The 14,731-nt window shown below is 45.5% G+C and overlaps 1 protein-coding gene across 4 annotated transcripts in view; it reads left to right on the top strand.

Moving 5' to 3' along the window:
• Mtus2 (microtubule associated scaffold protein 2) overlaps positions 1-14,731 on the top strand; it is a 373,086-nt gene that overhangs the window by 165,822 nt on the left and 192,533 nt on the right. For all 4 annotated transcript variants that reach the window (NM_001374100.2, XM_017598434.3, XM_039089680.2 and 1 more), the window contains one exon: positions 4,225-4,419. In NM_001374100.2, coding sequence (NP_001361029.1) covers positions 4,225-4,419 — 195 coding nt within the window. The remainder of the gene's footprint in view (positions 1-4,224; positions 4,420-14,731) is intronic.

The raw sequence follows: 14,731 nt of genomic DNA, 5'->3' as shown, positions 1-14,731 counted from the left end.
CCAGCCCTGACACAGACCTTGTAAGAGTATAATAGCATGATATGGAATTGCATCCTTTAATAGCAGTACTGGGGCAGCAGAGGTAGGCCGATCTTTGCGTTTGAGGCTAGCCTGGCTTATGTTTCCAAGGTAGTCATGGCTTATGTAGTAAGATTTTTGCCCCCTCTCTAATATTGTAAAGATATGTATATCTCCTGAGTACCAATCATGATTCTATCTTAAGTCTGTGACTTGACTAGAAATAAAAAGGATTCTAGTTTTCCGATATTTTTATTGTAAAGCTTATTTTTGCTACCGTACATCAATTATACGTAGAATTGGGTTTCAGTGTGACATTTTCACTCATGCATATAATGTATAACATACTTTGATTGTGTCACTCCTCCACCCCAAATATTCTTAGACTTGTGATGTAATATTATAGCTTTGGTGAGCTGTAATTAACATCTGAGGCAAACAGTTCCCCAGTTGGGCTTCCCTCTTCCCAGCTCTATCGCGTTGACAACAAAAGTAACTAGGGTATCCACATTTATTTTTTCCAAGGCAGACTTACTTCATTTAATGTGATTATCTCCGGTTGCATCCATGAAAGTAACATAACTGTATTGCTCTTCATGGATGACAACATTGCACTCTGTATGTGTGTGTGTGTGTGTGTGTGTGTGTGTGTGTGTGTGTCTGTGTCTGTGTGTCTGTGTATTTTATTGAAAATGATATTTTCATGCAGTGTATTCTGATCATGGTTTCTTTTCTCCCAGCCTCTCCCAGATCCTCTCCACCACACCCTTTCTCTCTCTCTCTCTCTCTCTCTCTCTCTCTCTCTCCCCCTCTCTCTCTCCCTCTCTCTCTCTCTCTCTCTCTTTCTAGAAAGAAGACTGGCAAACCAAAACAAAAAAACAAAAACCAAACAAACCCAAATTTTAAAAAGCACAAGAGATGCACACACACACACACACACACACACACACACACACACACACACACACTCAGAAGCTGTAATATGTAAACAAAAGAGAGTAAAAACTATGAGAAAAAAATAAGTCTACAAAATAGCCATTGAGTTTGCTTTACCTTGGCCGTCTAACGCTGTGCATGGTGTGTCCTTAAGTGTGTTTATATACCTGGTAATACTCCATTGGAGAAAATTAATTTTTCCTCTGTAAATAGTTGTCAACTGGAGATGGATCTTTCATTGGGGTGGGGGCTCCTGTATTCTTCCCCTCCTAGCCCTGGGAAACCCATCTGGCTTGAACCTGTGCAGGCCTTGGGCATGCTGCCACCATCTCTGTATGTTCATGTGTCCCTCCTCTGCTGTGTCTAGGGGACACTGCTTCTTTGGTGTCTCCCATCCGTCTCCTCTGGTTCCTCTCATCTTTCTTCTTCCACAACCCTGAGGGGAGGGGATTGACAAAAGCATCTCATGTCACCTTTTGATGTCCCTTCCATTAGCATTTACAGATTGGATTGTTTGAGTACTTTGTATATTCTATATTCTAGACAATATAGATGTCTAGATGTGTTTGGATGTGTATCTGGCAAAGATTTTCTCCCATTCTGTGGGCTGTCGCTTTGCCCGATTAAGTGTTTGCTGTGAAGAAGCTTTTCAATGTCATGAAATCACATTTGCTGGTTGTGGACATTATTTTCTGAACAGCCAAGAGTCCTATGGAGCAGGTCCATGCCTCTGTCTGCATCTTCCAGCGCTCTCCCTACATCCTCCCCTAGCAGGCTCAGGGCTTCAGCTCTCTTATCGAGATCCTAATCCGTCAGGAGTCCAGTTGTGAGTCCTTCACCTGTGCATCCATTCCCAATGTCTGGCGCACTTCTAGGAGCTTGTGTCTGCATTCTCCTGTGGATTCTTTGTTGTCATAATTACTCTAGAGAAATGTGGATGAATGTCTGTTCGAACATGATAGGGTACCACAGCGAAGATTACCCCGTCTTAGGGTTTTATTGCTGTGAACAGACACCATGACCAAGGCAAGTCTTATAAAGGACAGCATTTAATTGGGGCTGGCTTACAGGTTCAGAGGTTCAGTCCAGAATCATCAAGGCAAGAACATGGCAGCATCCAGGCAGGCATGGTGCAGGAGGAGTTGAGAGTTCTACATCTTCATCTGAAGTCTACTAGCAGAATACTGGCTTCCAGGCAGCTAGGCGGTCTTAAAGCCCACACCCACAGTGCCACGCCTACTCTAGCAAGGCCACACCTTCTAATAGTGCCACTCCCTGGGCGGAGCATATGCAAACCATCACACCCTCACAGCTCGGTGTGGTGAACCAATGAGTTCATTGGGCTTACAGACAGAGGGCAAGGGAGGAATTGCTCACAGAGTACGAGGGACTGCTAAACACCATCACAAAGTTCCACCCTAGCTGGTTAAGAACCGATGCTGCGCTGGGAAGGCCGACTTCCGGTTAGCCTTCTACTTCCTGCGTTCCGTGTGTAGAATTCCACGTGAGAACCTTCAAGACCCTTCCTTTCTTCCTGGCTCTCAAACCGAGAGGATTTCCACCTCTAGGTGGCACTGTGGGGGAACACGTTATGGCTGGAGGGAAAGGCCAAATGACAACCCACTGGTTTGAACCAGGCTTCTATCGTCCTATATGCCACGCAATCCTGCTTGAAGGCTTCTTCTCTGCAGCCTAGCATTGTGCTTGCCGGGCTGCAGGCCGTAGTAGCTTCATGACGCTTGCAATCGCCTCTCTAAGCATATATTCACAGAATGTCTTCAGTTGGCAAACCAGGGGCCATTTTTGAACTGATGTTCATGACGCGTTCCTGTCGCGTGCCCAGAAAAGAGGGTTTCCCCTGCTGTTTCCTGCCAGCATAATGCCAGATGTCTTCATGTCCACTCTTTATCTGTTCTGTAAAGTATCCATTCTTGTAAGTACAGTGCAGCTGCAGAGGCTCTGGCTTCATTGCACGACACGACCATCCTTACACTCCTCCCTGGCTGGGCACATAACTGGAAACTTCTTTGAAGTTTGGACTACCATAAAAACCAGTAATGGGAGAATAAGAGAAATCCTATCACCAGACTATACAGTGGGTGCCAAATGTGGGTTACAGCATCATACTTTACAGAAGATACTGCTGTTCTCAGGGGAAGGTGAGGGCCTGGAGTTTTCCCAGTCAGTCATTGGGGAACTACGGTCTGACTGACCCCACCTCAAAGCGATGGGCTTAGCAAAAGGGGTGATTTGTGGAACATATTTCTGTGAGGCTAATGGGTTCAAGCCTATTTCATGTTCAATTTTAAGGTGTATCTTGTTTTCCTGATTCTAAAATAACTCCCAACAACCAGTACCCTCTTTCCGTTCTGCATGCCACACCCTTAAGCCTTTCCTAGGCCTTAAAGTGAGGCTAGTTGACTGTCCTCCATTCCTGGCTTGTTGTCTGGACTCCATCCCTCTCCTGCTCAGACTGTGAGCTTCCCCCAGGGCTGAGGCTGCTGTGGTTCTCCTGCCCGAGTCCTCTGAAGCACCCACCCTGATAAGTTAAGAGGCCTTTCTCTTAAAGATGGGCTTTCTCTTTTAATATATTCTGTATCTCATGCTGTTCTCAGAAACTATTTGCTGAACTAAATTACTGTCACAATACAAAGTGGAGATCGCAGAAACGTGGAAATCAGGACACAGAGATGTGTGTGTAAACAAGCAACTGTTGATCTTAATAAAACCTCCGTTCGTTTCTGGGTTCCTATTGCACAGATGTGGCCCACATTATGAAAGTTCTTTCTGTTACGAAACATAACAATATCACGCTATAACTGATTAGGATAGGATTTACAGAATAGCTGTTATGTTGGTGTGATAAAATCTATTTTTCTTGGGCATTATGTGGTTATGAAAATCAGACTTAAGAGTTAGAAGAAGGGGCTGGGGATTTAGCTCAGCGGTAGAGCGCTTGCCTAGTGAGCGCAAGGCCCTGGGTTCGGTCCCCAGCTCCGAAAAAAAGAAAAAAAAAAGAGTTAGAAGAACAATATCTGAGTTCTTGTCACCCTATTGCTTATCAATATTATGATTCTTATGAAGTTACTTGACCTTATCAGTGAAAACCAAAAAGCATCTTTAAAAAAAGAAAAAAAAAAAGATTGATTCGCTAGTGTGCCCAATTGGAGCCTGCAAGATTAGTCTATTCATGACAGGACACATTCTGCAACGTTCTTTATCTTGCTACGCACTGAGAATTTTCCTTTGGTTTTGACTTTATTTCAACAGACCTCAAGAGAGCCTCCAATTCGAATGCTGCAAAGTCCGGTCTACCAAAATCTGGACTCCGTCCTCCTGGTTACTCACGTCTCCCAGCAGCCAAGCTGGCGGCCTTCGGCTTTGTGAGGAGCTCCAGTGTCTCTGCGGTGCCCAGCACCCAGTCCCTGGACAGCGCACAGCAGGAGCAGAGCAGGCCAGTCACCCGTGAGTGGGGCAAAGAGGTTGAGGAGGTTGGAGGAGAGGCATGTGCCCTGCCAGGGGCAGATGGCAGACAGGGGATACCCAGGGACCCTGTGTACTGTCCTTGATTAGTTAATTAAGAAAAGAACTCAGATTACTCCTCGAATCTGTCATCTTTTTACTGTATCCTAATCACCCACCAAAGACAAACAGCCTATTTGACACTTCCTCAGTTACCGGGAGTTAATACTCTTGAAGTGGAGCCAGGGCACCCACACTGGGCAGTTTACAAACACCTAAAATTCCAGATTTAGGTGGGCGATCTGATGTCTCCTTCTGACCTCTGTGGGCACGACATGCATACAGTGCACATAAACACACAGATGACACATGTGTGTGTGCGTGCACACACACACAAGTAATAAAGTAAATAAATCTTTAAAAAAATCACCCGGAGACTACTCTTATTCTTTATGAGAGAGTGTCAGGGCTCGCCATCTTAGACAACTTGATTTGGAGACATGAGCTAAAACTCACGAAATGCCTGAGTTTTCTTTCTTAAGATGAACACAATCTCTTTAATTATTGAGTAGGATCTGGGTTCTGAGGATGGTTTGAAGTAGAAAATCACCAGCCTCTCTGGAAGGCTAATCAATGAAAACGAGGGTTAATGTGAGAGATCCCTGGAACGTGAACTCAACATTGCGCTCCTGAGTGCTATAAAGTGTGTTTATATACATGGCCCACTTGATTATCTGCACCTGACGCGCATCTTAAATAAGATCAGAGTTGACAAGAGACGTTATTAATAACTCCTATAGAAACAGTCATCAGCCCGTCTCATGTTCCCCTGGCAAAGAGGGAGTCATTTTTTATTCATGGAGAAAGGAGCCGTCGGTGACCTGGGAGGTCAGGTTCCTGAGAAGCTATTTCTCATCTGAGATTAAACCTTATTGATGTCTGTGCTCCCTTCTCGGATCCAGACACTAATCACCTCCACCCAGCCATGGGAGTGAAAGTATGAACTCGTGTTTCTTTGTTTGTCTGTTTGGTTTTGGTTTTAAGGTAAGTTGCCTGTTTATAGCTGTTACTGTACGAAGCAGAAGCTTCTGTTTATAGTGAAAACAATGCCATCAGAATGGCCGTGTTTTTCTTGGCCGCCCCACTTTGCAAAGATTAGCTTTTATCCCCTTTTGCTTCTACATGGGTTCAGCACCCCATCCCTGTCCGCCCATGCATTTTACATTTAGGTAACTCTGATGTGAATGAGCGCTGGGGTCCTCCCCTTTTGGGGACTGGAGGGAGAGCTTAGTGATGAACCTGAGCAGTGATGGAGGGCCGGCTGCATAGCCTGTGACATGTGGTGGGGGAGGCACGGGAGGGCTAGGCATGGGGCTTTTCTTGAGCTGCTGAGAGGGCGCACCTGGCCTCCTGCGGGACCCATGCAGGCCACTGCTAAGCCACTGTTCTGCATCTTTGTGGCAATTGCTCTGTACCAGAACGGCAACATTCTGTTCAAGTGTAAATGGGTACCGGTTAAAGAGCAAAAAATCGGGAGGTGAAAGAGGATAGATCGAAAACATGAAATTGGCGAACTTTCGAAAGCCTAGTGTGCTGAACTGGGAGAGGTTACTGTGTACCTTGCTTGCCTTCGGTGTGTAGTTTAAATTTTTCATAAAAGAGGTTAAAATCCTACCATCTCCATGGCTGGCTAAAATAACAGCTTTATCGAGGTGTAATCCATGCACCATGTAATTCAGTCACTTAAAGTGTACAATTGAGTGTTTTGTTTTGTTTCGTTGGTCTGTCTATAGGGATGTACAACTTCACAATACTTGTTTTTAGAGCACTTCCCTTATCTCTTCCCCAAATAAACCCAGCGATCCATTAATGCTCTCCCTTGTCTCCCTCCAGCCTCCAGCTCCAGACATCCATTAATCTTCTTCCTTCCTTGCTTTTTTAATTGAAAAAAGTTTTTCATACAATATATCCTGACCGTAGTTTTCTCTACGCCAACTCTTCCTAGGTTCTCCTCACTCACTGAACTCACCACTCTTTCTTCAGAAAACTGGGAAACAAAAAAAAAAAAAAAAACAAAAAAACCAAACAGAGTAATAGAAGAAAAAATACAATAAAAACACACAGAGATACACATATATAACCCTCCAAACTGCCACAAAGTAGAAATCACAATCATAGATTCAAAAGACCAATAAGACAAAAACTGCCCAGAGTAATATAAGACAGAATGTCCACATTTAATGTTTCCAGAAAGATCTTAGACACCTTTAATTTTTTTTCCTTCTAGTGTTCTTGAGTTATAATGTAACAGAAAGCATAGTATCAGGTTTTTTTTTTTTTAAGTTTTCTTACTGTGGCTGTGATAAACACTACCATCAAAAGCAACTTGGGTAAGAGAGGGTTAATTATAAGTTACATGTTCACCTTGAAGAGAAGCCAGAGTAAGAATTTAAGACAGAAACCTGGAGGCAGGAACTGAAGCAGAGACTGTGGAAGAACACTGCATACTGGCTTGCTCTCGGTGGCTCGCTCAGTCTGCTCTCTCTCTCTCTCTCTCTCTCTCTCTCTCTCTCTCTTAAATGCATTTATTTATTCTATGAGTACAGTGTAGCTGTCTTCAGACACACGAGAAAAGGGCATCAGATCTCATTACAGATGGTTGTGAGCCACCATGTAGTTGCTGGGATTTGAACTCAGGGCCTCTGGAAGAGTAGTCGGGTACTCTTAACTGCTGAGCCATCTCTCCAGCAGTCTATTCTCTTATACAACCCAGGGCCACATACTCGGGGTAGCCACACCCACAATGGGCTTGCGTCGCCTACATCAGTTGATAATTAAGAAAAAACACTCCACAAATGTGCCCCACAGGCCAATCCAATGGAGGCAATTCTTCAATTAAGATTTCTTCTTCCCAAATGACTCTAGCTTGTGCCAAGTTGACAAAATAACGAACACGAACAGATAACATGTTATTTCAGTGTATAGCTATTTATATATGAAATGTACATATGGAGAATATATGCCATATAGGAGATATATTCTATATTTTATATAAAACATACATATATATTTCACATGTATGATATATATGAAAACCAAATATGATATATATGAAACATATAGCGTATATTTTATGAAGTGGCTACTGCATCAAGGTCCTCCCTTCATCGCTTTGTGTAGCTCCTCTTGTCCATGTGTTGGGAATGTTTAGGACTTGATCTCTTAGCACATCTCATGACAGGATGGTTAGTTGTCCATACCGTACCATAGTTAGAGCTCCAGCGTCTGGCCGCCCTGCATCAAGGAAACTTGGTTCTGTTTGGTTTTAAGAGCTGCCGCAGTGTGACTCTATAGACAGTAGAGCCTACCTACCATCTCTGAGTGATCTATGACTTTGATGTCTTCATAATTGACCTAGGTTTAAAACCATCCATAGAGCGAACAGGGAGCACTAAGGGAAGTAACATACACAGAGTGTTTAGAATATGGCTTTGCACAAGAGTAGTTCTTCTTGGGCTCTTTCTCTCGGCAGGCCATGTCAGCGAAGTTCAGTGTTGACCGTTCAAAAACCCGGGTGGGGAAAAAGGCCACACTGGATTAACCGTATCCAATGGGGAGCCAGGGACATGGTCCTCACAGTCTCTGGTTGCGGTTAGGATAACGTTGAGGTCAGAGAGATGATGCTCACTCCAGTGCCAGCGTTTTATAATCACCTATACATGGTAATCAATAACTTTCGAGGGTTAAAGTAAAACTTAGGGTCTGGAGAGAGGGCTCAGCTAGTTAAACACCGGCTGCTCTTCCAGAGGACCCAGGTTGATTCCCAGCAACTACAAGGTAGCTCTCGATTGTCTGTAACTCCAGCTCCAGGGGATCCAGCATCCTTCCTTACTGCCTCCATTGTCATCGGGCATGCGTGTGTAACTGAGACTTTTATGAGGCTCAACGTTGATTTTCAGGGGATTCTCTTATGTCAGGGCTGAAAGTTTATTTATCCTTTTGATATGTAAAGGAGGTGGAGAGGGCTGTACCAAGTCTTTATGCTGTGTAAGGAAATACAATTAGGTTCCTTTCTAAAGATATACACTTATAAAAGGTGATCTTAGTCTAATCTGGTGCCATTTAAACCCTCTACTTAAAATAGAACTGAGCTGTCTTTATTTCTGTGGCGTTCAGTGTCTGACAGGGACAGGGCGGGCGTTTGCTTTTACAGTCTGTGAGGCATTTCATACAGTTTTGCATGTTGCTCGGGTCTAATTTCTAGGGTTCTGCCATTTACTTGAGTGTCTCAATTCAGTCCCAAATGTGGTCCTAATTTTCTGTGGAAATGCAGAACTCAAACAAGCGTCACTGATAAGATTTGAGTATCTGGTTCCTTGGAATTCGTAACTGTATAATTTGAAGAATTCTTCCCGAGGAAAAGAAATAGTCATTTTTTTTTTTTGAGTCTTGCTGGTAATTTCCTCAGTGATTCCCACGCATTCTTTTCCTTCCTCTTTCTCCATACACATTTACAAAGAAGAACATGAGTTCCCCCCCCACCCCCGCACGTGACTTGCCATCACTTTGGTAGAAATCTGCTTTTTCTAACTGTTCAAGTAATGGTTATCCTCCTGACTCAGACAGACTGGGAAAAATCTGTCAGGAATCACATTCTCTGTCGAAGCTTTATAAAGGTCATATTTTTATCATTCAAGATACTTCATGAATCAAAGATACTTTGAGGTATGGAAACAGCAGTTAAAAAGAGAAATACACCACCCTCACATACGTGACAGCACTGAAACCTGGGGGCTGATATGTACAAGTCATTTAACTTCAGTGGACTCAGATGTTGCTGTGGTTAGGTTAAGTGTCCATTAGAGACCTTGTGTCACTGGCCTTTGCCACTATTGGGAGGTGGGACCCAGTGGGAGGAAGTTGGGTCATTAGAGACTCGTCTTTAGAAGGAATATTCTAGCCCTGGCCCTTTAATTCCTCCCATTCTTTGTTGCCCTGAGGTAAATACCTAAACTTACTGCATGTTCCTATATGCATAGATGCGAACCCCGGAAACCGTGCACAAAACTCCACCCCTTTTTGTGGGGCTGAGATCCACAAGCACTTTACCCATTTTCCCAGCATGGTTCTCAGGTCCTTCATTGGTGAAGCCATTGGTCTTTCATACAACTCAACTCCCCTCTCAATGATTCTAAAACACAGAGGTGTACTTAAAATGGGGAGAGTCATCTGGGAAGAGGAAATCTCAATTGAGAAAAATACCTTCATAAGATTGGCCTCTGGGCAAATCTGTGATTATTATTATTATTATTATTATTATTGTTGTTGTTGTTGTTGTTGTTGTTGTTAATGATGGATGTGGGAGGGCTCAGTCCACCACGGTTGGTTATCAGCCCTAGACAAGGGTCCTGGGCTGTCTAAAAGGCTGAGCAAGTCATGGGGAACCAGCCAGTACACGGTGTTCTTCCATGGTTCCTGGTTGAGTTTCTACCCTGACGCCCTTCAGCGGTTGACCGTGGTCAGGACTTGTAAGCCAGATAAACCTTCTTCTTTACAAGTTGCCTTTGGTCGTGGTTTATTACGGCCGTAGAAAGGCAGACAGGGAGGGCTGTTTATTCTGTTTCTATTATGTCACAGAGCTACAATGGAGCATCAGTAGATGACCAGACCAGGTGTTCTGGGGCTGTTGCCAAGCCGTTCCTGTGTTGAGGAGTGATACAGGGGCGAGGAACTCTAGTTTACCTTGGAGAACTCTGAGGCATAACTGTGAGATGACTTTCCACAACTCTGCCTCGGTGGCCCCAGCACCTCTGCTGTGGGACGACTGTGTGGGGATCACCTAAGACACTCACTTATCAGGAAATTCAACACCCACAAAGACAATGGGAACTCATGGGAAAACAAGCAAACCAATAAAAAGGAATTAGATGCGTTTCCTGTGCATCATTTTTGACCTCCCTACATAAAGCGAGCCTGGGTGGGTCGTAGTTGTGATATGTCTGACTCTTCCCAAAGGACCTAGTGAGAACCCAAAGCCCCCATAGAATAGCTAAGACATTGGGACTTTGCTCCTTAGGTGGGGACCCACTAATCTTGGATTCCATTTTTTTCCCACTGGACAGCATTTCCTTCCCAGTCGTGTTGCTTTCTCCCTTGTGTGCTTTCTTTCTCCTCCCCCTGTGGATGTGCTCTGTTCAAAGGAAGAGATACTATGTATTTCTCAGTGCACAGGCAAGGTTACAGTGTGTGACCGTGTCTAGCAGCAAGGCATGCTGTAACCATAGCGTCTGTGTTTCTCTGCTGCTGGCCCCAGTGGAGACTTTGGGTGATTGACACCTCAGTCTGGCCAAGGACTCTTTCTGCAGTTATGCTAATTCGGGCACCACCTACAGCTCAGAGCCTGGGGAGTATGGCCTGGCTCTTCTCTTTAACTATCAGGGTCACCTCCCTCACTTTCTCTCTCTCTCTCTGGTGTCTAGGGTCAGCTACTGAAAGGGACAGCAGGTGTGTGAGGCCTTCGGTTGTTATAGGATATTTGAACCTGTTTCTAGTTAAGGTGTGGGTCAGCCCTGGGCACACACCTTTAATCCCTCTGACTGGAATATCGACTCGCCCTTAGTACTCACCTTCAACCCCAAACGATGAAGATAAAGTCAGTGTGTAGGCGGAAGCAACCATGTTTGAAAGAGATGTCTGAGTGGCAGGAAAAGTGACCAATCAGAAAAAGATTTTACAGAATAGGATATGCCCAGCTCTCAGGAGAAGAGAGGAAAGGGAAACTACTTAAGGGGGAGACAGACAGTACAGGAGGAAGAGAGTACAGCACAGGAACACAGTGGAGTTGAAAGGGAGAGTGGAGCAGGGAGAAGGAGGCAGTTTTTCCGGGAGAGTTTTACAGAGACAGAGTAAAGAGAAGCTAGACACAGGCAAAGACAGGAGGTGCAAGAGAATGAAAAGGAACCAGAATATTAGAAAACATCGGTAAGAGTTAGTTTGAGGCTGAGCAGAGAAATTCAGAAACTGAGAGAAGCCAGATTGAACCAGTCAGCTTGGAGAGGAGTTTGAACCAGCCAGCTGGAGCTCAGAAAGACCTAGAAACGGTGAGCTTATTCAACAGTAAGTCTCAGAGGCTGGAAACCTTCTAGGCCTAGATAAGATTATACGGAGGCTAGAAGCTTCCAGGACTAGACCTAGGTTAGCAGACAGAGGCATAAGCCTCTCAGACAACAATTAAAACAGGAGAATAAAAGCTACTTTTATATTCAGCCACATTCCTGCATGGTAAATACATATTCATACCAACTTACCACAGGTTTGCCCAAAGCGGGGTGAGGCTTTTGATCCCCCTTTACCCCTGTCTAAGTATGGTCATCTCTCTGTATCTACAGGAATTGTACCTGAAGATCCAATTGACCCTACACCAAAAAATACTTGGGGGAAATGCGTTTGCATCAAATACATACTGATATTTCCAGTCATCATGTCTTACATATCATTGTAAAACAGATTTTTCCAAGGTCTTGTATGGCATTGTGTACTGTGATATGTGGATCTGGATGGCATGTGGGCGTTCTACACAAGCACTGTGCCACTGTGTAGACATTGGTGTACTGTGTCCCGGAGTGGGTCCCCAGTGGAAGAGCGGCTGCCACACAGCCACTGCGACAGAAAGCTGAGACTCAGGTCCTCCTCTCAGCAGCATGTTTTAGACAGCATGTTTTAGAGCCTGTGTGTGTGTGTGTGTGTGTGTGTGTGTGTGTGTGTGTGTGTGTCAGGGAGTTGACAGGCCAGACAGTTTAAAGCATGAGCTGCCAACACCCTTTACTTCTGACCCCTTTGATTAGAAAATGGAAAATAGTCACACATCCCGGACATTGTCTGTCGTGAGGCGTGTTTCTAACGGTGGTGGAGGTGGTGGTGATGATGTGGGAGACATCTCTTACCGCCAGGAAGGCTTGCTAATGAAGGCAAATGAGCCTGGATAGACCCTGCGACAATGGATTCCTTGGGGGGAAACCGCCAATTAGGCAGGAGGGCCAGAGCAGAGGCTGCTGTACACAGGTGCCCGTTAGTGTGTGTCTAGGGTTGCCCTGAAAGTGTGGGGGAAGCAAATAGGACAGCTTCTCTGCTGGGGTCTGCATACTTTGCCAGGTTCTCTAGATTTTCTTTGGAACATCTTTTAGAAGGCTGTTGGGCACCCTTCATAACCTGGTTAGTGTCTTTCGTGTGCACTTAGCTGTGTGATTCTTCTGGAAGCTCCTGCTTGCTGTCAGAGATGGCGACGGGTGTGAATCTTTGTAACTTTGATCCCATCCAGGGAAGCACATTGGGAGGAGCAGATTCAAGCAGGACAGGTGTGCAGACCCTCCACCTTCCCCACTTGAGTTAGGGATGGGCAGGGGCTGGAGAGACACTCTGGTGGTACACACCAGGTGAGAGGCCCTAGATGTGGCTTTGGATTCAGGGCAGGAAAATCTGTTTGTGTCACGACAGCCTGAGCTGCAGGATCAGGGATTTCCCTTGTTGAGGCCCAGCACCGTAAACTGACATTATATTGCCTTGATGAGTTTACAGGAAGCCGAGTTTAGCTGCCCCAAACATATGTGGGCCTGTCTGTGAGTTGAGATGCCCTGTGAGCAGTCTCTGGAGGGCAGAGGGTGGGGATGTTTGTGTGATGAGGATGGGAGTTTGCTGGACCCTGGGTACAAAATGGATGTGCAAAGGACTGACCACCGAAGGAGAGTGGTACCCACAGTTCACACAGGCAAGGGTTGGTTGATGTTGCCTCATCCAGACCACAAATCATGCTGTAAGGGACTCCTGGAGAATACTCAGGAGGGTGTTGTTACAGTGGTGGTAAGACTCAGGAGATGGTGAGGCAGGCAGAACAGTGCTAAGGAGGATCTGATATCCGGGTCCTGGCCTATTTCCCTACCAACCAGTCACAGAAGTCCTGTGGGCACCCAGTGTCCTCTTCACATAGGAAGTGAGGTGGTGGATGCCTGGGTGGCTTTGTAGATCCAAGGTCTCTGGTTCCGTGACTTCTTCCTGTGATGGACCTTCTCAGAAGGTTCCAGACTTTCCTTTGTTCATGTTTCTGTTCAGAAACTGTAAGGAAAGACGTCACACCCAGAGAATATGGACACTGTAGTCTCCATGCAATTCTTCCTTTCTCCTCAGAGAAGGGGAGTCCCCCCATGGATATCAACCTGTCTTGGCATATCAAGTTGCAGTAAGACTGGGAACACTTCTATTGAGACTAGACAAGAAGTCCAGCTAGAAGAAAGGGATCTAAAGGCAGGAAACAGATACAACCCCTGTTCCTGTTGTTAGGAGTCTAACACGGAGGCTGAGCTGTTTTAACTGTTACCTATGTGTAGGCAGCCCAGGTCCATCCACGTATACTCTGTTTGGTGGTTCAGTCTCTGTGGGCTTAGTTGATTCTGTGGGTTTTCTTGTAGTGTCCTTGACCCCTCTGGCTCCTTTAGTCCTTCCTGCCTCTCTTCTGTAGGATTCCCCAAGCTCCTCCTAAGGTTTGGCTGTGGGTCTCTGCATCGGTTTCCATCAGTTGCTGGGTGAAGCCTCTCAGGGGACAGTTATGCTAAGCCCCTATCTGCAAGGATTGCAGAATATCATTAACAGGGCCAGGGGTGGGCTCTCTGTCATGGCACGGGTCTCAAGCTGGGCCAGTCATGGCTGACTGTTCTCTCACTCTCTGTCCCGTCTTTACCCTTGGACATCTTGCAGGACACATTGTGTGTCTAAGGTTTTGTGGCTGGGTTGGTGTCCTAGTCCCTCCATTGGAAATCTTTTCTGGTCACAGGAGATGGACATTTCAGGTTCTCCCCCCTCAACTAGGAGTCTTAGATGGGATCACCCTCATAGATGCTTGGGAGTGTCCATCGTCGTAGGTTTCTAGCGCACCCCAGAGATCCTGCGCCAGATTCCAGTTCTTTCTCCCAGTACTGTCTCCCTCTGTTCTCCCCCCCACTCGATCATTCTTGCTCCCTTCCCCAGTCTCTATGCCACCAAGTTCCCTCCCTCCAAATACCCCAATGTCTGTTCCATTTCCCCTTCTCAATGAGATTCAAGTGTCCACCCCTGGGCCCTCCTTATTACGTAGCTTCTTTAGGACTGTGGGTTATAGCCTGGTTATCATGTACTTTATGGCTAATATCCACTTATAAGTGAGTATATATCATGTTTGCCTCTCTCGGTCTCCTCACTCAGGATGATCTTTTCTAGTTCCATCCATTTGCCTGAAGATTTCATGATGTCATTCTTTTTAATAGCTGAGTAGTATTCCGCTGTGTAA

The sequence above is a fragment of the Rattus norvegicus genome, chromosome 12 (assembly GCF_036323735.1).
Source record: "Rattus norvegicus strain BN/NHsdMcwi chromosome 12, GRCr8, whole genome shotgun sequence".
NCBI classification, from domain to species: Eukaryota; Metazoa; Chordata; class Mammalia; order Rodentia; family Muridae; genus Rattus; species Rattus norvegicus.
The sequence above is the reverse complement of the archived record's forward strand: the minus strand, read 5'-3'. Positions and strand labels throughout refer to the sequence as shown.